This window comes from Delphinus delphis, chromosome 1 (genome assembly GCF_949987515.2).
Source record: "Delphinus delphis chromosome 1, mDelDel1.2, whole genome shotgun sequence".
NCBI lineage: Eukaryota > Metazoa > Chordata > Mammalia > Artiodactyla > Delphinidae > Delphinus > Delphinus delphis.
Window position 1 is genome coordinate 112,900,638 of NC_082683.1, and position 26,178 is coordinate 112,926,815.

Below are 26,178 nucleotides of genomic sequence, written 5' to 3' on the forward strand. Positions count from 1 at the left end.
GGACACACAAACATGGATGGATATAAGAGGCACTCACAGAGACCGATTAACAAGGTCACACACAAAGTCACACGAATACCAAGCACGGACACACAGATACAAAGGACATATGCAGATAGAGATGGACTCAGATGATGCCTCAGATCTGTGAAGGGGTATCAGATGTAGCTGGCCCCCTTAACCCACTGTGCTGAGGGGAAGGGATTAACCTCAAGTACCAGGTTCTGCCTTCCAGGGCCCTGCCCATCTTTCAGTCTCACTGCAGAGAGAGGTTAGGACCCAGGCTGGAAGGGCTAGGTGTGCTCCTGGATATGCACCTTGGTCAAGGCGAGGGAGATCACTTACTCCCTCTTACGTCACATTTATTTCAGCTCTGAGATGTTTTTAATTAGGCCTGAAGTCTTGCTTCTTTCTGGCTCGCAGCCCAATTCCGTACAGGTGTCTCGGGCCCTGGCTCTTCTTGGGATGTTTTATTCCAACTAGGGGTTTCAGTGGCTTCGGAAGCTTCATCAGTTCATTTACAGACCTCTTTCCCTTTAAGCTATTTTCCCTCAATCCGTCACCTTCCCAGACTCCCTCTCATTCCCAGCCTCACTTGCAGTTTCTAAGAGCACTACGTCTCCCATAAATCTTAGCGCCCAGGCAGCTGTTTTAGGGAACTTCAAGTACCGAAATGCTCTCCTATCCGTCTCCGTGACTACCGCGGTGACCGATGGGGCTTGTAGTTACCTAGGAATTGTCAGGAGACCAAAAAAACTACTCATCCCAGGAGTCCTCGTGTCAGAGGCGGGTTTACCTCCTGTCTTTCTCCGCACCCCTTAATCCTTCCTCGGACTCCAACTCCCGCCGTGCCTTGCGCTGAGCTCCCTGCGGCGGAGAATGGTGCTGTGGCCAAAGTGTTTTCTGGGAGTTGTAGTTCGTATATTGGTGAGACGAGGAGGAGGTGGAGTGACTCGGCGGCCATTAGCTGTGTGTAGTTGCCCGGGACTAGGAGCCTAAGTGGAGAGGGAAGGCTTATTCGGTGGAAATCAACTGTGGGCATGGGCCTCTACCGGGGCTACCCCTAGAGTACGGAGAAGGCGGGCTTTTTGGTTCACCGCCCCGCTAACTAGCGGGGCCCACTAGGCCTCCGGACATCCCCGGTGTCAAGTAGGCCTCGTCTGCCGGCAAGGGCGCCCCAAAGGCGGGAGGCGCCATGTCGCTGGTTGCTTACGCCAGCAGCGATGAGAGTGAGCCGGATGAGGCTGAGCCGGAGGCGGAGGAGGAGGAGGAGACGGCAGCCCCTACACCTGGGCCCACTTTAGGGGGCTTGTTCGCTTCTCTTCCCGCGCCCAAGGGTCCGGGCTTGCTGCCTCCTTCCCCCCAGATGCTGGCCCCAGCCTTTCCCCCGCCGTTGTTGCTGCCCACACCCACCGGAGACCCCCGGCTCCAGCCTCCTCCCTCCTTGCCCTTCGGTTTGGGAGGCTTCCCTCCACCTCCAGGCGTGAGCCCGGCTGAAGCGGCGGGAATTGGGGAGGGGCTGGGATTGGGGCTGCCCTCGCCCAGAGGCCCTGGCCTCAGTCTGCCCCCCAATATCGGCGGGGCCGGGCCCCCCCTGGGGCTTCCCAAGCCAAAGAAGAGGACAGAGCCGGTGAAGATTGCGGCGCCAGAGCTGCATAAGGGGGATGTGAGTATCTGAGGAGGGCACCCCCAAACTGCCCATTGGGTTTGGGCATGGGCTCAGCTGTAGGAGGGACTTGTGGAGATTGCGAGACTCTCTCCTGTAAATGCATCCGTTGATTCCGGACCGCTGGATTCCTGGTACAGTGCGATGAATTGAGGTGAAGTTTGTCGGCTTCGGGGAGTTAGGGTATTTGTCCATGCGGGTTTCTTCAAGCTGGATTCGCCTGCAGAAGGGCCATATACCATCACCTGGCACTGACAGGCCCAGGCCTAGGGACACGTGGTTCCACTCCGCCTTGTTGCATCTTCACCGCAGCCCAGTTTTGTTTTTGTTTTTTTTCCTCTTTCTGTCTTATACTGAGAACAGCATAAAATCTGGCACCTTAGGTAACAGCAGACAGGATTCCTGAGCCCTTGCTGAACATTCAGGACTAACCTTTTCCTTTGCCTCTGAACTTAAAAGCATCAGGCTTCGGAACGAAAAGGATAGGAATCCTGGATTCTGTGTTTGAGGGGAGTTAGGGAAGAAATTGAGTATTTGGTTAGTATAGATCGTTTACCAGGCACTGGCCCTTTCCTTCAATTGTCACAGAACTCTGGGAGATAACATTCTAATTTTTACAGATGAGAAACAGGTGTCCAGTATGCATGATCTTACCTGGCAAAGGGCAGAGTGAAGATTAAGGGTTTATCTGAACTCCAGGCCTGTGCCTCAGTTTCACGGTTTAGGTATTTCTCAAGCCTAGGTGAATTAGGACATTTGGGTCCTAGAGAGGCAACCAAGCTCTTGTCGTTTTCTGAATGTTGTATCAGAAAAATTGAAGGCCTTTTCTGGGGTGAGCACTTTGGGGGATAAAGGAGACAGCCTAGGGGCAGGTAATACTTTACAGTTATTTGGAGTTCTTTCCATTCTCTCTCTTCTAAAAGGTTAATTAGGTCAATCCCTGGCTCACCTTTGGTAACCCTCTGAGAGAAGCTGATTCTTGCCCTTTCTTTTCTTCAGACTCTGCCTGGAGGCTATTTCTCCCCCCCCCACCGCCCCCCCCTCCATGTATTAATGTTCTTTTCCTCACCTCTTTCAAATCTTGGCTTAAAAGACACGTTCTCGGTGAGGACTTCCTAGCCGACCTATTTAAATTGCAACTTCCTGTCACATGCTCCTCCCCACCCCACTTCTTTTATTTTTCTCTGTAGCACTGACATCTAAAATACTATACCACCGTCTAGCATACTGTATATTTTATTTGCCTTTCTCCTTTTGCTTGTATACAAGTTCCATGAAGATAGGCTTATTGTTTATTTTATTCGCTGCCATATCCCTGGTGGTTAAAACAGTGCCTGGCACAAGCTAAATGCTACCTAAATATTTTGAGTGAATGAACTCAAATGAATATGGATTCTTTATAGAAGGAGTTTCCAGAATCTCCTTTACTACCTTGTTACAAACTTTTTTTTTTTTTTTTTCTCTTTCTGTACGCGGGCCTCTCACTGTTGTGGCCTCTCCCGTTGCAGAGCACCGGCTCCGGACGCACAGGCTCAGCGGCCATGGCTCACGGGCCCAGCCGCTCCGCGGCATGTGGGATCTTCCCGGACCGGGGCACGAACCCATGTCCCCTGCATCGGCAGGTGGACTCTCAACCACTGCGCCACCAGAGAGGCCCTGTTCCAAACTTTTTTCCATATCGTTTCCCCCTTCTTTCTCACCTGAGTTTGTCATTTCTAAGTTTAGGTTCCCAGAAAGGCTTGTATTGCTCCACTGAAACTTAGTTTGGTCTTGATTTAACCTGGAACAAAGGAAAGTCCCTGAGTAGAACAGAGGAAAATAGGTTTGTTGTTTGGGGTGTTTTCTTTTCACAATTTTCCCACCAACTTTTCTCGCAGCCTAATTGTTACATCTGGTGGAAGATGGCACTTTAAACCTGCCTCCCTCCACCCTCCACAGTGACGGTGGAAAGGCTCATTTTTAGGTCTGCAAAGGTAGCATTAAGAAAAGTTGCTGGGGGCTTCCCTGGTGGCGCAGTGGTTGAGAGTCCGCCTGCCGATGCAGGGGACACAGGTTCGTGCCCCATTCAGGGAAGATGCTGCGGGGCGGTTGGGCCCGTGAGCCATGGCCGCTGAGCCTGCGCGTCCGGAGCCTGTGCTCCGCAACCACAGGCCACAACGGTGAGAGGCTTGCGTACCACAAAAAAAAAAAAAACAAAAAAGGTGCTGGTAGAGGCTGTAGAATCTTCCATTTAGGCTGGCTGAAGTGGCAGAAAACTCTGAGGACTTCTAACTGTCCCTCCTTTGTGAGTATAATTTACTAAATTCCTGAGGTGAATCCTGATGTGGATAATTAAAATAAAGCCAAATCCTAGCCCTTAGCTGGTTCAGTTTCCCATTTTTGTTCTGTTCAAGTTAGTATTTTTGTTTTCTGAACATATAGTTCCTGGGAAGTGTAGCCTAAGAGAGTTCCAAGGTGATTAGGTGAGGGTGACTTTCGCCTTTGAAATAGTTGTGGTTCTAAGGCCCTGTGGTTCCAAGCTCTGTGTCTTGTGCTTATTGGGCTCTCAGTAAACATTTGAGTGAATGAATTAGGTTTCCTTAAATAATTTCCCTTTAGGGTTTGGTGCTGAAGTAGAAATAATTACTCTGAATTTTCATTCATTTGTTCGTTCAGTATTGAGCTGCTTCTCTGTGCCAGGAGCTAAGAGTACAGTAGTGAACATGATAGATCCTGTCACAAAAGGAGTTTATGGTCAATGTGGGGGAGACAGACAAGGAAATAGATTTTAGGTCAAGTCAGAGAAGAACCATGATAGAGCTGGTGCCATGGGAGCACTCCTCTGGGGCACTAACCCAGTTCACAGGTTGGGGAGGCTTCCAGGAGGAGTCGATGTCTAAACTTCAGAGATAAGACAGATGAGCAGAAGGTAGCCAGAGAAAGGGGCGATGGAGAGGAGAACATCAGGCAGGGGAACAGAATGTACAAAAGCCCAGAGGTGAGAGAATGAAAATGCTTTGGGGGAACCTTTTGTAAGGCACCATGGCTGGAGCGCATTGGTGGGCGGGGCAGTGATGAGAGGTGAAGCTAGAGAGAAGGAGGCTGAGGCTAGATGATAATGGGTCTTGGAAACCATGCCAAGGCCTTTGTACATAATTCTAGGGTAGTGAAGAGCCCTTGAAGTCTGAGCAGGAATTCTCTGATCGCAGGGTGCTGAAAGATCTGGAGGGAGCAAGACTGGCAGAGAGTGTGAAAGATGATGGCGGCCTGGATAAGGGAGTAGCGGGGGCTGGAGAGAGCTGGAGGCTCCAGGTCTTTTTCTGAGGTAGACGTTTTAAGACTAGGGAATTGATTGGGTGTCATGGGTGAAGGAGAGGATTCCCGGCTGATCCCTTGCCTTTTGGCTCAGGCAGCTGGGAGGGTAGTGGTGCATTTAGGGAATACAGAGGCTGAGCAGATTGGGGATTAGATTTAATTGGTTACAAGTATCAGAAACCGCTCCTAGCTGGCTTAAATGGAAATGCGTCATAAGTATACTGAGGTACCTTGGAAAGGGCCTGGAATCAGGAATTGGAGATCTGTCGGAGACCCACACAGCTTCTCTGCACATCTGCTTCATTCTTCCTTGTCTGCAGACCAGTTTCCACTTCTCAACTTTTGTTGCAGGTGAAAGATGGCCACCCATACCTCCTTGGTTTTTAGTTTCTTCCTTTTAGTGATTGGCTCAGATTGACCTACAATCTCAGTCCCAGTTCTGGTTTTCCAGGGGAGAGGATATGATTGGTTTGGGTGAGCTCATCAGTCAGCTGCAGTCCGGGGACAGGGTGGTACCAAATTTCTCTCTCCAGGTGCACTGCAAAATCAAATTCAGTCAGCTTTTGACTTCTGTGAGGAATTAGGAATGACCCATAAAATGGAGAACCATCCTTTCCTTTTCCCTTCTTACTGTTCTTTTTCTGAACAGTGGTTTATTGTTGATTTTGCGGGCTTAGGGGATGCAGACTTCTAAAATTAGGATACCAAAAAAAACAAAATTAGAAGAATAAGTTTGCTGTAAGAGTTTTCTGTCATATAGTGTGCATTACAACACAAATAGAAATTTTAGGGTTATCTGGATCAGTATTACCCGTCCTTTTAGATTGTTTACCCAGGTAGTGGAAGATTTGAAGCTGTGAGATTGCAAGTTCACTAATTTTGCTCATTTCTGTTAGCCAAGTAATATAAGAGTAGACTGCGGTGGATTTAGCTAAGATTTAGCCCTAGATAGAAAGGGAAGGAGGAGCGCCCTAACACCTGTGGGGCACTTGCGTAGTGTCCGACATGGTGCTGGGCACTTCAGCGACTCTGTAAGCTAAGTGTTACCCCTAGTTTACAGGTGAGGAGATAGGAATTTAGAGAGCAGAGCTAAAATCACACAGTTGGGGAGTAGCAGAAGTCGTACCCAGGGTGTGTTCTGTTCCTTTCTATCCTAGTGCCTACCAAAAAGATAGAACCACCTTGAGCAACCGGAACTATGAAAGTGATACGATGAGCAGTGCAAAAGCGGGAGAGAAAATGACGTCCTAACTGAAGGGCAGATGTAAGAACATATTTGAGACCAAAGGGTAGAGAAGTTGATGAATCTAGCTAATTGGGATAATAGCAGAGAGGAGTGTAGAAGTGATTAGAGTTTGGAGCCTGGGGGTAGGAGAGGCTGTGCTTGGGCCCTGATTTTCTTCTTGGCTCCTGGCCCTGGCAACTAGTGATTGCTTTTTTGGAGAGGGAGTCTGTCAGAACCAGAGCCTGGAAAGATAAGAGGGAGGCTGCCACGGGGAATGAGGCTCTGATAGATTAGCAGATCCCACTGGGCCTGGCTTAATGGAAAATGTCTGTTTCCGTTCTTGCTCAGCAGTCTCTGGGTGTGTGTGTCTTGTCACTCTTGGCAGCTGGAACAGAGAGGACAGTGGTGGCCATTGAGGCTCAGGCTCTAATGAGGCCAAGAAGAAATACAATACTTTCTTCTTAAGAGACACAACCGGTTTGTGTCTCTAAAACCCGGGAATGCCTGTTCTGGCCCAGCGTACTTCTTCCAGCCCTGGGTGCTCCCGTATCTCTAGCATCACCCTTCTTTCTGCGTCTAATGAAACAGACCCACTCAGATCACCATTTGCTGGTCTTTAGCATTCTCTAGGAATTGACTCCACAGCCTCCATTTAATATACTCCTGTGGAAAACAGTTTGGCAGGTCCTCAAAAAGTTTATTAGAATTAGCATGTGATCCAGCATTTTCACTCCTAGGTGAAAAGAATTGAAAACGGACTCACACAGATACGTGTATGCCAGTGCTCACAGCAGCACTACTCACAGTAGCCAGTAGCCAAAAGGTGGCAACAGCGCAACAGCCCAACTTATCAACAGATGAGTGGATAAACAAAAGTGTGGTATATACATGCAATGGAATATTATTCAGCCTTAAAAAGGAATGCAATCTGGTACATGCTACAACATGGATGGACTTTGCAGACATCATGCTAAGTAAAATAAGCTGGACACAGAAGGACACCTATTGTATGATTCCATTTATATTGAGGTACCTAGAGTAGGCAAATCCAGAGATAGAAAGTAGAGTAGAGGTTACTGGGGGCTGGGCAATAGGGAATTATTGTTCAGTAGGTACAGAGTTTCTATTTGGGGTGATGAAAAAGCTCTGGAAATAGTGGTGATGGTTATACAATATTGTGAATGTACTTACTGCCACTGAATTGTACATTTACAAATGGTTAAAATGATAAATTTTATGTTATATATGTTTTACCATGATAAGGGGGAAAAACCCAGTATACTCATGTGCCTCTCACCATCAAGGAAGTTCTTGTGTCTTAGTTAAATACTGTATTTAGGCTAAGCCCATTGCTTCTAGCTGGTTCCTGATAGAAGCTGAATTAATTTTTCTTTTAACTGCTCCAAGACAGCTGTATCCCCCCGACTCCAACCCCTACCCTGTGACTGGAGGATATGTGGCACATCTCTTAGCTTTTGGCTTATTTATCTCCGCCTTTTCGGCACTCTGAACTGAAGTTTATTTTTTTGTTTGAGGTATTTGGATAATTCCTTGCTGAGCTTTCCTTTCGCTTCCTGTTAGTTTTCATTCAGGCCCCCACATGCCCAGAAGTATTTTGAGTGGCATCTAGGCCTCTTTTCATAGTGAACCAGTGAGTCCTGTGTTTCCAACCTCTTTAGTTGGCTAAAGTTAGTTCAGGGGGCAAGAGGTGGTTCTCATTCTATTTCCTCACCCTCCCAATGGCCCTGGACTTCCTCTGTGGCCCTGGGTAGATTACTGAATGTCTCGGAGTCCTGTTTGCCAGCTTTAAGAGGTAAAGATTTATTTCTACCCCTCGCTCAAAGATGAATAGTCATGACTTAAGAAGTGTTTAGGGGCTCAGCACATGTTTTTGAGGGTCTTAGTGTTCTGTTTTAGGGAGTCTGTCATATTTTGTGCCCGTCTTGAGATGGTTTATAATGGAGTTCATTAGGTTAGTACAAAACATTCAAAGAAGGATGATTGTGAGTAGCCATAGCAGTTCTCTAAATCCAGAATTAATAAGGTGTTCCCAAAGTCTTTGTACAGTTTGTGTGTGTGTGTGTGCGTGTGTGTGTGTGCGCACACGTGCTTTTAAACTTAGGTTGGAAAAAATAAAACAACTTAGGTTGACAGTGTAATGGAAACAATCTGACATTTAAGGAAAAATTGAATTTTCTTCCCACAGCTGATCTGGCCTTCAGTTCTATTAGCCGTGGGACAGTTTGCCTACACTTTCAAAGTAGCCACTTTCTGTTTGTCACAGGATCTGAAAAATAAAAGTATGCTTGTACAATTTTATAAACGTAATCATCTTAAACTTGATAAAATTTTATTTTCAGATTGTTTCCATTGGACGTATTGCCTTAGATGTTAAAGTTTAAATGTGCCTGGGGACTTCATGAAAACCTTGTATACCCCATAGTGAGGTGGCTCTGTGTGGTCTGCTGGAAAGGAGAAAAGTCTTCACGGTCAGAAGACAAGGGAAATGGTCAGTAGCCCCTGAGGCAGTGGGAGTTTGGAACAGAGAGAAAAGGTCAGAAATGCTTGGGTGTTTGGGGCTTAAGCCTTATTCTTCGGTTGTGTTTGACATCTTGGCAGACCAGAGAGAATAGTAATCCTTGAACTCTGTTAAGAATTTTAGTTTATATACATTTTCATGGATAGTAGCTCATGCAGTCTTTAGAACAATGTTGTGACATGGATAAGTATTATTGCTAACTGAGGCTTGGGGGGTTAAATGGCTCTTTGGGGATCCTCCCAGCCAATGAGTGGCAAAGCTGAGATTCAAACCTGTATTTCTTTTTTTTTTTTTTAACATCTTTATTGGGCTATAATTGCTTTACAATGGTGTGTTACTTTCTGCTTTATAACAAAGTGAATCAGTTATACATATACATATGTTCCCATATCTCTTGCCTCTTGGTCTCCCTCCCTCCCACCCTCCCTATCCCACCCCTCCAGGCGGTCACAAAGCACCGAGCCGATATCCCTGTGCCATGTGGCTGCTTCCCACTAGCTATAAACCTGTATTTCTGATGTTGTGCCTTGTGCTCTCGGCTGTTTCATGTGGGATCTGATCAGTGTGGATCTCAGGTCTGGACACGCACAGCTCAGCTGCAAAAACGTGACAGATGTTGCTGCAAAAGCATGGGAGCCTAAACTGATTCAGATCCCGGTTCTGCCGTGTACTAGCAATTATTTAACCTCTCTGAGCCTTATTTTCTTTACCTGTAAAGTTGAGATAATAATGCCTACCTTGAAATTTTATTCAGGATTGAATAAAAACTTGTGAATAAATTGCCTGCCACATAGTAGCTACTCAGCAAATGACTGTCCTGTCCTTTACTGCCCTTTCTCTTACCCCCATATTTAAGAACTAAGACAGATTTCTCTTTTTTTAAAAAATATATATTTATTTATTTTGTTTATTATTATTATTTAATTAATTTTTTTTTGTGTGTGTGTGGTACGCGGGCCTCTCACTGCTGTGGCCTTTCCCGTTGCGGAGCACAGGCTCTGGACGTGCAGGCTCAGTGGCCATGGCTCACGGGCCCAGCCGCTCCGCGGCATGTGGGATCTTCCCAGGCCAGGGCACAAACCTGTGTCCCCTGCATCGGCAGGCGGACTCTCAACCGCTGCGCCACCAGGGAAGCCCTGTTTTGTTTATTTGTCTTTGGCTGTGTTGGGTCTTCATTGCTGCACACGGGCTTTCTCTAGTTGCGGCGAGTGGGAGCTACTCTTCGTTGCGGTGCGTGGGCTTCTCATTGCGGTGGCTTCTCTTTGTTGAGGAGCATGGTCTCTAGGTGCGTGAGCTTCAGTAGTTGTGGCACACGGGCTCAGTAGTTGTGGCTTGCGGGCTGTAGAGCGCAGGCTCAGTAGTTGTGGTGCACGCGTTTAGTTGCTCTGCGGCATGTGGGATCTTCCTGGACCAGGGCTCGAACCCATGTCCCTTGCATTGGCAGGCAGACTCTTAACCATTGTGCCACCAGGGAAGTCTAAGACAGATTTCTCTTAACAGGTTTTTTTAATACTACAATTGGCAGCAGTTAGTAATTAAAATCATTGTGTACTGACTACTGTGAGGTAATATCGAACTGTAAGATAGGGCCTTGGCTGTCAGAGTAAAGGGAAGAATACGCACGTGAAAAATGTAACATTTACACAGCAAGCACAAATGAATCATTGTTAGCATGATGCCACCCCAGACAAATGAATAACTTAGGGACACAGAGTGAAAAAGAGCAAGGTGAGCTTCTTCAGAAAGACTTCAGGAGTTTCGAGTCAGGAAGTACAGAGTGCAGACTGACAGGAGAGTGAGAGGTGTCAGTGACTCAGGTAGGGGAGAGGGAGTAATAAGGTGGGGGACTTACGTGAAAGAAAGCACAAATGGAGGATCAGCCAATTCTTTGAGGGGATGTTGGAACCACACTTGATGCCCTTATCTTTTTACTGCCTTTATTACAGTTATTTGGGTACTTGTCATTCTTCTTAACTGGACTGTAAGTTTCTTGAGGGCAGGGACTTTTTTCATGTCATGGCACACAAGAAAATCTTTGAAGCACAGTGGGGGAAGTGGTACAGGCTGTGCCTCTGGAAACCAGTGGGCCAGGACTCTACCTGCTCCAAGCCCTGCCTGATGCCCTGTGGGCTGAGTGGGTCAGTATCATCACAGTACCTATAACCCAGCCATAGGACACCAGCTGGGAAACTCTGTCTACGGTGCCTGGCACAGTGTCTTGCATACAGTAGGTTCTGAGTAATGATGATCAAAAAGTCCTTGTAGCACACAAATCCAAAAAGGAACCTGTGGACTTCCCTGCGGTCCAGTGGTTAAGACTCTGTGCTTCCACTGCAGAGGGCGTAGGTTCGATCCCTGGTGGGGAAACTAAGATCCCGCATGCCATGCGGTGTGGCCAAAAAAATAAATAAATAAAAATAAAATATAAAAAAACAAAAAAACCCCCCCAAAAAACCCCAAAAGGAACTTGTGAGATATGAGGGTCAGTTGAGAAAGACAGGCAGAGGATTTGAGTTCTTTAGAATCTTGGAGATGAATAGGATCTTAGATTCTTGCCTAATCACCTTTGTTTACAGATGCCCCAAACCAAGGTGCTAAGAACAAATGGAAAACTTTTAAGGTTCTCAGTTTGGATATTAATTTTTTAAAATAAAATGTGAAAGCTTGCTCTTCATATGCCTTGCATCTTTCTGATAGTTGGAGATGCTGAGGAACTGGTATTGAGCTAAAAGTTTAGACATTTTTAGTGTGAGAGCTTGTATTAGAAACAATCCTGATGAGTCAGAGGAGTAACACAGATGAGCTCCCTTCTTGCTCCAAATTCTCACAGTCATCATTTGCTCGCCTTCTTCCTGGACACAAACAACTCTGTCTGGCAGACAATAGATCATACTTCGAGAGGGAATGGATTTCTCCAATGGCTTTGACCTTTAATACCTCATAGAAGAGTAGTTAACATACCACTTAATCCCACTGGAGTTCCCCAGCCCTGTGGTTATGTAGTCTATATAAGTGGTTTTAGAAGTGAAACTGAGATTGGGTGAGATTGTGGGCCAAATCCCATTCATCTTCTAGTGGACAGATTTATAGGAAGAAGAATGGGTGTAGCTTTTTCTTTCCACCAAAGACTGAATGGGAGGAAGTAGTCTTAATTTAAAGGACTAGAAATGGATGCTAAGAAGGCTGTGCAACAGGTCTGGAGGTATGGGAATGAGTAACCAGGGGTGGTCAACGCATACCTTGTTTTCTGAAGCCGTTTGAGAGCAGGAAGGAAGCTCTGCTTTTTGGCTGGTTCTGGGGGGTGCATCTCGCTTACAGAGGAGGGGCTCGGACAGGATGATGACCCCTGTTGTCCAGTCCTTTATTTGTGCTTCATTTAATGTGGGTGCTTCTCCACTGTCCTTAAACAGTGAGGCCTTATTCCATTTCTTTTTCTCTTAGTCAGATTCCGAGGAAGATGAACCCACAAAGAAGAAAACTGTCCTTCAGGTAAGCTTTGTGATGTAATAGAAGCCATTTCTTCTCTTCCCATATTGCTTCCTGAAAGATGGGAAATTTCCAGGTCAGGCGTAGAGCAAATGCAAGTATTGGACGACTGCCTGTTTGGGTGTAGTTTTGTTTTCCTGATAACATCAGACCTCGTGCTTCTCTACCCTCTCCTGGCTGTTCCCTGGCTTCAGCGCACTGGCGTCTCTCCTAGAGGACAGGCGTGGTAGGGAGATGAATTGGAACTCAATTTGATCCATTACATTTCAGGTAAAAGGATTATTTAGGAACGGTAGAGTAAATGGATTGGTCAAAATGTTGTTATGGAACATCTGAACTTTAAAATTATCCATCTTCTCCCTGTCTCATTTTTAACCTGGAAAAGAAACACTTAAATAGCACTTACCAGGCACTAAGTGCTGTACCAGTGTTTAACTGATTTAATCCTCCTAATAGTGCCTAAGTCATAGCGTTATTATCATCCCCGTGTTACATACAAGGAAAACGAGAGCTTAAGGAACTTGCCCGAGGTCAGACAACTAGTGGGGACAGAGCTGGGGTTCAGACTGAGGCAGTCTGACTGTAGAGTCCAAGCTCTTACCTGCTGCATTTGGCTGCTGCTCTGTCATCAAGACCAGAAGTCCTTAACCAGACAGTGTCGGGAGATGATCTTGCTGCTGTTTCCTGTTTCCCCTTGTCCCGGTGCCTTTATTCTGGCTCCCAGAAGTTTCTTCCTGTTCAGCTCCACACTCGGTGATTTATACACTCTCTGACCTCATGTTGATTATATGCCTCAGGAAGAGCAAAAGCAGTTCTGCCTTGAGACTTCCCTGGGGGCGGTGTAGTGGTTAAGAATCTGCCTGCCAGTGCAGGGGACACGGGTTCGATCCCTGGTCCCGGAAGATCCCACATGCCGCGGAGCAGCTAAGCCCGTGCACCGCAACTACTGAGCCTGCACTCTAGGGCCTGTGAGCCACAACTCCTGGGGCCTGAGAGCCACAACTCCTGGGGCCTGTGAGCCACAACTACTGAGGCCTGTGCGCCTAGAGCCCGTGCTCCGCAACAAGAGAAGCCACCACAATGAGAAACCTGTGCACCACAACGAAGAGTAGCCCCTGTTTGTCGCAACTAGAGAAAGCCGGCGTGCAGCAACGAAGACCCAAAACAGCTAAAAAAACAAAAACAGTTCTGCCTTTATAAGGTTGCTGTCTCATGATTTAGGTATATGATGCTGAAGTTGCTCCTTCCCCTGACTCTGTTAAGGTGTCACTTCCGTGGCTGGGAGGTGTTAGAAGGACAAAGTCATGTGAAAGTTAGAAAGATAACTAGTGAGAGTGATGTTGTGTCCATATTTGTAGTGGGTGATGGAGGAGGAATCATGGAAGATACTGACTTGCTGAGACTGAATGAAGCCAGTTGTTCTCTGTTATCAGAATGGCTTCCTGGAGGACGTGGACTGGCAACTGAAGAGATGAGAGGACACTGGCTCAGAAGGCACCCCAGGAGTAAAAAGCAGTCTTCCAGATGGTAGGAAGAGATGAGTGCATAGAGAAACTCTGAGCTATTAAGGCAGAGTATGGACCCAGCACTGCCCAGGGATGTAGCCATGATCCCAGATGTATCTGAGAAGTCAGATACTTTGAAGGTAGCCTGAGGATGTGCTCCACCTGCCACCTCAGTCTGCCTTTTATGAACCTGAGCCTCTGGGGTCTACCAGGCTGAAATGACCCAAATCTGTGAACACAGACAGCAGGGAGAAGAGCCCATTTTCTGGATGAACAGTTCTGCCTGGCCTGCTTGACTCAGAAGTCTTATTTTACTCATTCTGGGCATTTCTTGGCTGAGAGAGCTGAGGTAGATGGGTACTCCAGGACGGTGACACAATGACCTTGTTCCATTCTCCTTTTTCAGACTGACACCTCCCTCAGCCCTGCAGTTAGGCCAAGCTGGACCTGTAGCACATGGAAAGCAGAATCCCAGAGATTCTTATGAATAATAGCAACTCTGGTTGGGCTGAGGAACACTGGATAGGCTGAGCCAATTAGCTTACAAATTGATAAGTTAAATGCATGACTCTGGCGTAAGCAAGCTGAATATACCCCGTCTGTAGGGCTTTTCTTGGGTCGGGGAGGGAACTTCTGGCGGTATGTATGAATATCTTTTTTGGACATAGGCTCGCTCTTGACTTTGAGTGGCAATCCAAAGGAAGCAGGGAGTAGTCCCATGTTAAGAGGAACCGTTAGGACATAGAGGTTCAGTGATCAGCTGGAGAGAGCCCTGGGCTTTTTGCGAAGAGGGATGATGTATTTGCCAAATGTATTTATCATATTTGCAAAAAAATCAGAGTCAGGGAAGGCTTTGTGGCAGAGGGAAGTGGAGCTGGGTTGAGATGGATGAGGAAAACAGGGATGACATCTTACCTTGGGAGAAGCGGACAGCAGAATGGCCTGAGGTAGGAGGAGTCAAGTCCAGTTTGGATGACGTTAGTGGTCCGAGGTTAGACAGAAACAGGGCTGGTAAGATTTTAGGCTAGAGCACATATCTGTAATGCTTGTTCTTAATGTCAGTAAGTATGTATCATAACATCTCACTTGTCATCTTTCTTCCCTCCTTACCCAAACCTGGGCTTACCAGGGATCCAGTGAGGGGACTGGTTTGTCCGCCTTGCTTCCCCAACCTAAAAACCTGACTGTGAAAGAGACTAACAGGTTGCTCCTGCCCCATGCCTTCTCCCGGAAACCCTCGGATGGCTCCTCTGACACTAAGCCCTCCAGACAAGCTTCTAAGACCAAGCCCTCTTCTCTCGCCCCTCTTGTGGGCACCACAACCACCACTCCATCGCCCTCTGCTATCAAGGCTGCTGCCAAGAGTGCTGCCCTGCAGGTGACGAAGCAGATCACGCAGGAAGAGGACGATAGTGATGAGGAAGTAGCCCCTGAGAACTTTTTCTCCCTCCCTGAGAAGGCTGAGCCGCCTGGAGTTGAGCCATACCCTTACCCCATTCCCACTGTCCCTGAAGAGTTGCCTCCAGGCACGGAACCAGAGCCGGCCTTCCAGGACGATGCAGCCAATGCCCCCTTAGAGTTCAAGATGGCAGCAGGCTCAAGTGGGGCCCCTTGGATGCCTAAGCCTGGGGATGACTACAGCTACAATCAGTTTTCCACGTATGGCGATGCCAATGCCGCTGGTGCTTACTATCAGGTGGGTAAGAGGCATGGAGGGCAGGCCAGGGAATGTTGGAGTACGGCCGTCAGGGAGAGCTTTGAGCCAGTGATACGGCCTCTGTGGCATCACTTTGGCTGAATTAATGAATCTTCTGGTGCCTTGGTTTTCCTGTACCTGTCAGGCCTCAAAACATACTACCTTTATGCTAAGTCTTGTAGTCTGATAGGTCGAAACACATAATTGACCCGTTTATTCTGAAAACAAAATGTCATTGTAGGAGCTGATGAAAGGTATAGGGAGAAAGTGGAAGAGGAGCAATCTCTAGTCTTAGAGATCCCAGGTAGCTTCTGCAGATGTGGGTGAGGAGGATAAGTGAACTGTGGCATAGACTCCTAGACAGCAGTGAGTCCAAGAAGAGTTCTGGAGGCGGGGAGTGCTGAGGACTGCAAGGGAGAGGAGGGACTGTGGAGGACAGGAGGGAATCTGGAGAGTCGAATGCAAAAGGGAATAAGGAGAATGGTGAGAGGCCTCGACTGAGTCACAGGAAGTTGAAGGGACTGAGGCAAGTCCCTGGAAAGAAGATGCTGGAGGACCATAGTTTGGGCAGAGATAGAGAATGGGGTTTGAGGGTGGTTTGGAGTTTGAATCTCAAACTATGTGAGTCTATTACTTAACTGCCTCTCTGAGTCTCAGATTTCTCAGCTCTAAAATGGGAAGAATACTAGCAACTTCAGGGTTGTTAGGTAGAATTACATTGGTTTAGCGTGCTGCCTGGAACATAGCAAATGCTCAGTAAATGGTTATGATAACTTTTTATTCAAATGTTATTTGGAAGAGCTGTTTAAATTGTTCTATGTGGCCTCAGAGAGTGAGAATATATGAGGCCAGGTTGTAAATAGGTTTAAGAAAGACTTTTCCAGTGGTCAGAGCTTCCTGAGATGGAGAGAGCTCCCAGGAGTTCGGGGACTCACGGCAGTGGTGGAGGTGGGACAGAGGCCTCTGGCCGGTCCTGTGGCTGGGCAGCTGTAGGAAGTTTTCCTGCCAGCATGCGATGGTTTCAAGACTTCAGTCTTCTTCAGCCACTGTGATTCTCTGAATGGTCAGTGTTAATCTTATCTACAGTCTAGGCAGTGGGCTTTGAAGGCACTCTGTTCTGATCAAAGACCTTGAGAACTATTTGCCGTTAAACCTTGTTGTATCCTGTAGGCTGATCAGGGATAATGCATCTCCCCTCAAGGTTGTTAGAAGGAAGGAGGAACATGAGTGTTTTGATCTCTTTAGCAGGAGAAAAGAAAAAAAAAATCTTAAGAAACCACTAGTTTACATCCAGCAAATGAGTATCAGTTGGAATTCTGTATGCAGTTACGAACAGTATTGAGGTAATCTGTGCAAATTAAAGCACTTTAAATACACTAGGGGGCCCTGCAATTTAAATGTATGTTATTATCAATACTTCTAATGAAAATTAATTACTCTGGGTTTTTATGTATTATTTTTATTCAGAATTAAACCGTTATAGCTCACTATAAAGTGAATGTTTTTAGAGGAGCATTTCTTGGAGTTCTGGGCAAAGGTGGAAGAATTAGGAAAATGTGCAGGCAGGGAGGAAACAGTTTCTCAGCCCTGTGGCTGCCTGACTCGGCCACAGTAGGGGCCTTGCCCTTGCCTTCACCCCTCTTCCTCTAGGGTCCATAACAACATCTGGACAGCTCACCTCTAAAGGGAAATCATCAATTCCTGAACTAAAAATCTGGTAATGCAAACCTGGTTTGTTCCCAGCTTTGTAAATTCCATACCACCCTTGTAGGGGTTGATTTTTATCCGAGATCTGCAACCTCCCTGCCTGTTACAGGTGATCTCCTGTGTCCAGGGTGCTAGATAGGACGAGGAGCATGAATGGCATGACTCACACCTCTCACCTCTGCTCACACTGGATTCTGCTGGGGTCTCACGAGCAGGAGCAGGGCTGAGGCGCAGTAGAGGTCAGGAGTGGGAACCACTCTTGGGAAGTGGCCAGGGGAGCAGGGGGTAAATTGAAGCCAGAGAGAACGTCTTTATTTCTTACCTCTCTTCCCTAAAAAATATCCGTCTGGATGGTGCCGATGAGAAGAAAGTCTGGTTCTTGAGTTATAGGGTAGGTCTTTAGGATCTGTGCTTTTACTGGTCCATTTGAGGGTCTGTAGTGTGGGTGTGGGTGTCACCACTGCCTCTTTGATGAGGGTTTTCTTTGTCCCCTCTCCACTGTGCCCTCAGTTGGTGTGTTTTTTTCCCTCCTTGACTGCAGGATTATTACAGTGGTGGCTACTATCCCGCACAGGACCCAACTCTGGTCCCCCCACAGGAAATTGCCCCAGATGCCTCCTTCATCGATGACGAAGCAGTAAGTTAACAAAGCACAAGTGACCATCTTTAACCCCTGGTCACCAGGTTTCAAATCTGAAGCTAAAGGAAATTCTTTCTTTTTTTTTTAAACTACATTCACTTAGGATTAGGTTTGGCAACATATAATTGAGAAACTTCAAGTAATACTGGCTTATGTAAGGGAAGTTAACTTTTTTCTTCATAAAAGAAGGCTAGAGGTAGGCAGGCGAAGGCTGGTATGGCAGCTCCACAAAGCTGTCAGGGGTCCAGTCCCCTTCTGATCATTACTTTGCCCATCCCTAGGTTGTGGCCTTTATTCTTAGGGTTAGTGATAAGAATAAGAATGGGGCTTCCCGGGTGGCGCCGTGATTGGGAGTCCGCCTGCCGATGCAGGGGACACGGGTTCGTGCCCCGGTCCGGGAGGATCCCACATGCCGCGGAGAGGCTAGGCCCGTGAGCCATGGCCGCTGAGCCTGTGTGTCCGGAGCCTGTGCTCTGCAACGGGAGAGGCCACAGCAGTGAGAGGCCCGCGTACCGCAAAAAAAAAAAAAAAAAAAAAAATTAAGAATGTAGCTAAGTCCACTGCCATCATTACTGCATACCAGGCAGCAGAGTGGAGAAAGAAAGTCACCTCCCCTTTTAGGAGACTTCCTGAAAGTTCCTAAGAACACTTCCCCTTCTGTCTTACTGCCTAGAACCTGGTCACATGGCCATATCTAGTTGCAAGGAAATGGAGTCTTTTCGCTGGGTGGTAATGTGCCTAGCCGAAGCGTTGGGTTCATTCATACTAACGGAGACAAGGCGAGTGGATTTGGGGAGGGAACGGCAGCCACAGTAAATAACCCTGTGTTTCACATCACTGTGTTCCCTGCTGCTGAGCTTTTCCCCAACTCAGCACAAGGGAAGATGAAAACCCCATGTCCTGCGGCCATCTGGTCATGTTGAGGAGATAAAGTATTCCATCTGTAGGGAGGTCACAGCCTATTAGGAGTGGGTTGGAGAAATTGGGGATTCTACCTCTTTGCATGCAAGTTCTTATAAAAATAATTTTCTTCTCACCTTTTCACAGAAAGATGTGCATCCCTTTGCAAACTTCTGCCTGTGGTTAATACTGTGTTCATACACCTCCCTGTGTATATCCTCCTTGACAAGTTCAGTAGTTAGGCCCTTTTTGTTTTAAGCCTAGGAGGCAGCAGAGAGCTCATCCAGTGGCAAAAGTCAGCTTCTTATGGGTAGAGTGACCCCAGGAGGCCTTGCTAATGCTCAGACCACAACCTGGGTTTCATTGCAGGTTTCCGAGTGTTATTGAATTTAATTCCCCTTTGCTCACACTCCTTCTAGGCATATCTCCTGGTGACTTGTGGTGTGATGTTTTTTTGTTTTTTTTTTTTGAGGAGGAAAGAGTAGCTGTCTCCTAGAAAATTTGCCAGGTCTTTTTTTGAGGCTTCCTCTCTCCCCATCTCTACGTTCTCCTTCTCTCATGTCTGGTCTGTTGTGCGGTCTGCTGATTTGGTGATACTGAACCAATGCGAAGGAACAGACATGTTAAAAGAACCAATTTTTAGAAGAGAAATCCTAAAATTTTTTTTTTTGTACCCTTAATTTGAAAATAGTATGCAGTCCTTTTAGGCAGATACAATTTATAAATAATTTGAATACAAATTCATATCAGTGATTCTCTGCACTCACTTATGTTTGGGAATACATTTTGGCCTTCCTTTCCCTGAGGCCAGGAGAACCTCTGAGAAGTAGCCTTTCACCTGGCTTCAAGGCCACTTGGTAGGTGGCACAGTGAAAGGACATACTGCATAGAGAGAATTAAGGGTGCAATGGAATTGGGGAGGCCCAAAACCATTCCATAAACTCTGGATCCTTGGTGACATCTCCTGACCCCCTACCCAGACCCCCCACTCCTGAATTTTTTCCCCCTTTTCCAGTTTAAGCGGCTGCAGGGCAAAAGGAACCGAGGGAGGGAGGAGATCAACTTTGTGGAGATCAAAGGTGATGACCAGCTCAGTGGGGCCCAGCAGTGGATGACCAAGTCATTGACAGAAGAGAAAACCATGAAGTCATTCAGCAAAGTAAGTGGGAAAGGTCTAGTGGGTGGCCAAAGCAAAATCTGACCCCCAAACCCCATTGTTACTGTCCCAGCACCTTTAGCAAACACCTGTTCCCCTTGGTACTGGAGTGTACACCAAGCCTCCCAGATAGAGCTCCCGCCTTTCAGAATTTGCAGCACTTTGCTCTCCATCTGGGTGGTGGAGTCTGGTTACTGAGATTGGATGGTTGAAACAGTTTCCTAACCTGCAGTTGGGAAGATCTCTGATATGTGTGGCTCCTTCCCTGGCTGGACGGGATCCATAGCTGCTCTTCCTTCTCTCTGCAGTCATATCCCTCTCTCCATTCTGTTAAGTTGGGACCCGGCACAGACATCTGTGAGGTGTGGGCACAGCAGAGCCTCAGAAGCCCTGGGGTCCTAGGTGCTGAGTGTACATGTCCTTCTCTCTCCTTTCTTTCCATTATTTATTGTAGCCAGCTGTAGTCTTTTCAGATGCTTTATTCCTCACATTTCCCACACCACACTCCTACCTTCTCTCTGCTAGTTTTCTTCCGTCAGTATGATGAACATCTCTTCACCTAGTAGCTGAGTACAGCAAATGTGGACATTTATGAGCCTGCCACAGGGGGGGAAAATGTGGGGAACCCTGGATTCTAGCCGAGCACCAGTAAGGCCAAGGTCGGGCATTTTACTCCCTTCTCTATCCATTTTCTTTGCTTTGTTCTGTGGCCACAGATGGCCATCTGAGCCCCAGCCATTTGTTTTAACTGAATGTTGGCGGCCATACAGGACAGAGCAAAGGATTGTGGTTAGATCAGCATAGATCCATCATTGTTTACTGGAAAAACCACTTAGGAGAGCATGCTCTACTAACTGTGGGTCGAGAAGCATCATCACATAGTAATAGCTACTGTTGTCAGTGCTCACTGTGGGCCAGGAATGGAGCTGGATGTTTTATGTTTGTCATCTTTAACTGTCATATTAAATGATATTAAATAGCATCAAGGAATTGGAGTTTGCTGTTTTCCCAGGTCTAAGGTTTTTTTCCATCATCTCATTGTATTGAGCCAGATTGAAAAAAAAGGAAAGATACAGTTCCTGTCCTTGAGGGGTTTACAGTGTAGTTGAGAAAAAGAGATTTAAGGACACTTGAGTGTAAATGATTATGGTGCAAATTGATTACATAAGTGCTGAGGAGACTCCAGAGAGGAGTTTTGGGAGTTGGGTGGGGCTGATTAGGAAGCTTCTAGTCTGAGACAAGACTGGCAGAGGACAGAAAAACCGCAGAATGAAAGCCCAGACCAATATAGACTTTGACAGTAAATCATTTGCATCAAAGTTTGGTTAGGGGTTCAGTGCAGTTACGGGTGGAGGCTGGAAGACTGGAGAGAGGTGGGGTGATGGCGAAAATCTAATTCCAGGGAAGTTGTTTGTTGGCAGTTACTAGAATGAGGGACTGGGGTTTCAGCCAGAGGTGACTGATGGGAGAGAGCTTGGTAAGCAGTAGGTAGGAGATAGGCTAGACATCTGGCCTGACTGGGGAGAGGTGAACAGAGATGAAGAGGGCCTAAAGGGGAGATGGGCAGAGTGGGTGGTGAGAGAGTCTGGAGGGCAGGAGGAAAGGAGGGAGGAAGGTCTCCTGGACCCTGGCACTTCAGCTGTTTTAGACTGACTGCAGGCAGTAAAGCTGGTATCAAGTGCCCACTGTGGGCAGAACACCATGCTTGGTGCTGGGGGCGGGGTGGGGTTACTTACCAAAGACGTGTAGTAGACAGTCCTGACCCCATAGGATTTCCAGTCTAATGGGGATGTTAGCTGGCTATTTTAGGCAAGTAGTCTGAGCTTGGGAGTTTTGCATAATGGCTTTAATAAAAATAACTGTAAGTATACAGACATAAAAACAGCTCCAAGCTGACTTTTTCCCCCTAGGATTTGGGCTGTGTATAGTTGGTTTCTTAATGCCCAACCTTGCCTCATTGGGGCACGTGAGAAAGTTCCACTTTTCTTTCAGTGGGTTAATGATTGTTTTCTTCCCTTGCAGAAGAAAGGTGAGCAGCCAACAGGCCAGCAGCGGCGGAAACACCAGATCACGTATCTGATTCATCAGGTGAGAGGGCTGAGGGCCCTGGCCTGCTAGGCAGGATCCCTGTAAACCTGGGGATTTGAAGGCTGAGATCTAGGCTAAGAAGCTTCCAGCAGGCACCCTCCCCAGTTCTCCATATGGCCACTAGGTGGGGATGTGTCCTTCAGAATTCTCCTACTCTGCATCAGTCTCACTTTAGATAAGACTCAAGTACAGGTGCTTGGAATAAACTCTGTAAGTGAAAATTCAGATATTCAAAGCATAAAGGTAAGAGGGGAGTGAAATGGTTTATCACAGGGTTCTTTCAAATAGCAAGTTTATCTGATAATTTTAAAAACTTTAGGGACTTACCTGGTTGTGCAGTGGTTAAGAATCCACCTGCCAATGCAGGGGACACGGGTTCGAGCCCTGGTCTGGGAAGATCCCACATGCTGCGGAGCAACTAAGCCCGTGCGCCACAACTACTGAGCCTGCACTCTAGAGCCCGCGAGCCACAACTTCTGAGCCCACATGCCACAACTACCGAAGCCCGTGCGCCTAGAGCCCGCACTCTGCAACAAGAGAAGCCACTGCAGTGAGAAGCCCGCCCACCGCAATGAAAACCCAATGCAGCCAATAAATAAATTTTAAAAATTAAAAAAAAACTTTAAAGAAAAATTGGTTCACCAACTTTTAGCAAAACATCCACCTCGTGAGGAAGTTGGTTTTATTTATGTTCTCCATTTCTGTGGCAGGAAACATCAGTGCAAATAATTCAAAATTACAGATAATCCAGAATATCTTCTGGAATTAGAATATGTCTTTGTATTTATTTGATAGGACCTGGCAGCTTTCAAATATTCACTGAATCACTGAATATCTTTTCGAGACCTACTGTACTAAATGCTGTCAAGGGTACAGACAGGAATAAGACTCTTTCCTGGCCATTTCCCTGGGGAGTGTATATGCTGGTTGGTGATTTCCGTGGCAAAACTTGCTTTCGTTGTTCTTATCATATTTTCACATTCCTTTTCAGAGACTCCTTTGTACCCTTACCCTGTCTTATTGTTTGTAGGGAAAGAATTTGAGGGTAGGGTCTTTCAAAATTGTTTTAAATTTATTTTTTAATTATTTGTTTTTGCTAGCTGCTCCCCTGTAGGGTCTTTTTTTAAACCCAAACCCTTAGCACCCCACCCCATTCCAGGGGAAATGAGCAGGTATCAGCTAGCTTGTGGGAGTGGGGTTGAGGAGCCCTATTTCTAGGGTGGCGCTTGTACCTTCCCAGAATGCAATGTAGAGCCAGGAGTTGTTGCAGTCAGAAGGAGAAAGCATTAATTCTAGTTCCTTCCAGTCAATTTTTCACAGCTTCAGTTTATACTTGAAAGTGGTGTGAATTTCTAGGGTACCATATACACTGTATTCAACACAACAGCAAACTGTGGCTCCAGACTAAGTTATTATTGGTTGGTGTCCTGTTTTGACCTGTCCAAGTCTTTGAGGCTGTCCTCTCCCACTTGGCTAGTTAGGTATCCAAGGTAGCCAGTTGTCTTTCTTTCAGATGCCAGATTCAGTTTCTCATTTGTCCATTTCCCACTTGAGCATCTCAGTTTTAATTCTAGCTGATGAAGGACCAGGATTCTTGAGTCTTTATTCTGCTTAAACCCTATTAGCTCCCCAAAGAGATGGTTTTTCTTTGCTTTCTCAGGGTCTTCCCCTTCTGCTTGAATAAGGGAAAATTAAATCTTTCAAGGAATTTGCTTTTTCCACCTAATTGTTTTGATGGGAGAAAGGCTCTATTTTTTATTTTTTAAAATATTTTATGTAACACTATTCTAAATATACATACCAATATTATTAAATAAGTGAAAAAAAAGATGTTGGGGGTAGGAGTTTATTAATTTTTTTTTTTTTAATTTATTTTTGCTGTGTTGGGTCTTCGTTTCTTTGCGAGGGCTTTCTCTAGTTGTGGCAAGCGGGGGCCACTCTTCATCACGGTGTGTGGGCCTCTCACTATTGCGGCCTCTCTTGTTGCAGAGCACAGCCTCCAGACGCGCAGCCTCAGTAGTTGTGGCTCATGGGCCTAGTTGCTCTGCGGCATGTGGGATCCTCGCAGACCAGGGCTTGAACCTGTGTCCCCTGCATTAGCAGGAAGATTCTCAACCACTGCGCCACCAGGGAAGCCCGGGAGAAAGACTTAAATTGGGAAGTGCACAGAGGCAAAAGAAAAATATTTCTCAGAACCTTAGTGTGACTCTCCCCTGCCCCTTCTTCCTCGCATAGGCTAAGGAGCGGGAGCTGGAACTGAAGAACACCTGGTCGGAGAACAAGCTCAGCCGCCGGCAGACCCAAGCCAAATATGGATTCTAGGGCTGTAGACCTGACTGCCCCCTGGATCTCCTGCTGCCCAGCTGGCCGGGCCCCCAGCTTCGTCTCTGGGACCCCAGCTGTTCCAAGCCCAGGATCTCCTTCCCTGAGGACCCAGCCCTCGCCTCTGCGAGAATGAACATATTTGATAGATTTTTCTTAACAAAAGTTAGAAAATTCAGCTCCTTTCTGTCTTGGAGCTAGCAGAGACTCAAGTGATGCCTCAGAAGGGGTTCTGAGTTCTTGGATGGGAGTTTTGCTCTCTGTTGGGTGTGACGAAATGTTGAACCCCTCCATCTTTTTTTTTTTTTTTTTTTTTTTAAACCAGGGATGTCTGTTGAAATAAAACATTCAGTCTGACAGATGCTGCCTGCCCTGACCCTTTCCTACTTTTAAGTGAGGTCTCTTTTTTTGGACCCTTCTCATTTGTTATCCTGTCTTTGGATCTCAATATTTACTTTGTGTAAAGCAACCTCCAAACTATCGTGAGCTGCCTTATGATTACTTTGCATCTTTTCTGAGTACTCACCATCTAAACTGGGGTCATGGCCATTGAAGACTCTAGGAATTGTACCAACAATTTTGTATGGGACAGGGGCCTGTGATCCCAAATATGGAAAGTGTTGCTGATCTCGGGTATCCCTGAAGACTGGGGGAAGTCAAGGAGATTGTTTCTGTGACATGAAAGAGTTGTTGGACATGAAAAAGTGGTGAAATGCCTGTCCCTCAAGATGAGTCAGATTTATACTGGTTGTCATCGACCTGGGCTGGTTTGGAAGCTTTGCATAGAGCTTGGGGTCTAGATAGATCTTGGAGATTTCTGGACTCCTAGCTTTTTGCTTGAGAGGGAGGGGCAGGTTGGGTGGGTGGATGGATGGGAAAGAGAGGTGGCAGGGTCTGTGACTTGAGTTAGCTGTAGGGCACTGTGGTGCCCAGGAGCCACAAGAAAGGTGGCATGATTCCTCCTCGGAGCAAGGTTCAAGTAGAGATGGAAGATACCGGGTATCGTTCACCAAGCAGCATGCAAATCCTACTGTAGACACTACTGAAACCTGTTGCTGAGGATACTGGGACTCCAGTAGGGCTTGACTGCAGTGGCTTCCTGCAGGAAGGGACTGTTAAACTCCTGCAAGAAGAAAAGCCTTAGGTGCTAGGCAGAGCAGTGTTAACTGGACAAAGATGCCTGACTCTAGTCGTTGCAGGTTCTGAATGGGGAAAACACTAGGGGGAACTGGTGTTTGACAGTCCTGGTGACAGGAAGGCTAAGGCCAGAGGGGCAGTTTGAAGAAGTGTGTGGTGGGGACTTGGAGACTAGAAGAAGTGAGGAATCTCATCATGCTTCTGCTCTTGTCGGCTGGGGTAACTTGAGGAGTCTGTTTCTCATTAAGTACAGAGGAGGGTTTCATCACTTACAGGAAAACCACCCGCTTATCTGAAATCTGACCTACTTCAGGTTGGAGCCAGACAGGGCTCCTGCATCCCACAGGGACACTTGGGCTGTAGTTGTCCAAGTCAGTGCATCCAGCCAGCCTTCAGCAAGGAGCATTAGCCCGTACCACCACTCCCACCATCCACAGAGGCACTGAGGGCTGAGGTCGCCCCTCAGGGGTGTCATAGTGAAGTGAGGTGGTGAGGTAGGCTCAGCAGGGCCCCAAAGTCTGAGGTCCCATGGCGTCAAGTGCTGTTTCTGTATTCAGTACGCTATAGACGCAGCCCTGCCCTCCTGAGTTGCCACACTCCTGGGATTCAGCAGTTCAACTTTCTCATTTTAGGGGCTGCATCATGATGGAGCTGGAAGTGCTTTGGGTTGAGAGGCAAGGCGTGGTGGTCAGGGGTTGTCCTGGTGTCTTCTGGGAACGGATAGTTAAGCCAGATATCTTTCAGCTTCCTCTTGCCTGCCACCTCCTTTGGTTCTCTGGAGGTAGTATTAAGCCTTTTTATTTTTTTTGCAGTATGC

The 26,178-nt window shown here is 46.9% G+C and overlaps 1 protein-coding gene across 1 annotated transcript; it reads left to right on the top strand.

Annotated features, from left to right (window-relative positions):
* The first annotated feature begins 954 nt into the window (after positions 1 to 954).
* Positions 955 to 24,913, top strand: PRCC (proline rich mitotic checkpoint control factor). The gene is made up of 7 exons (XM_060032012.1): positions 955 to 1,666; positions 12,166 to 12,213; positions 14,845 to 15,411; positions 17,660 to 17,755; positions 19,674 to 19,817; positions 21,837 to 21,902; positions 24,138 to 24,913. Exons 1-7 carry the CDS (start codon positions 1,196 to 1,198, stop codon positions 24,222 to 24,224), a joined length of 1,479 nt encoding a protein of 492 aa, XP_059887995.1. The 5' UTR covers positions 955 to 1,195; the 3' UTR covers positions 24,225 to 24,913.
* Positions 24,914 to 26,178: the final 1,265 nt, after the last annotated feature.

Bases quoted from the DNA above. Each gene is read 5' to 3' on its own strand.
- PRCC (XM_060032012.1), top strand. From the start codon at position 1,196: ATGTCGCTGGTTGCTTACGCCAGCAGCGATGAGAGTGAGCCGGATGAG. The intron at 12,214-14,844 runs GTAAGCTTTGTG...TGGGCTTACCAG, and splicing joins AGAAGAAAACTGTCCTTCAG to GGATCCAGTGAGGGGACTGG. The intron at 17,756-19,673 runs GTAAGTTAACAA...CCCCTTTTCCAG, and splicing joins CCTTCATCGATGACGAAGCA to TTTAAGCGGCTGCAGGGCAA.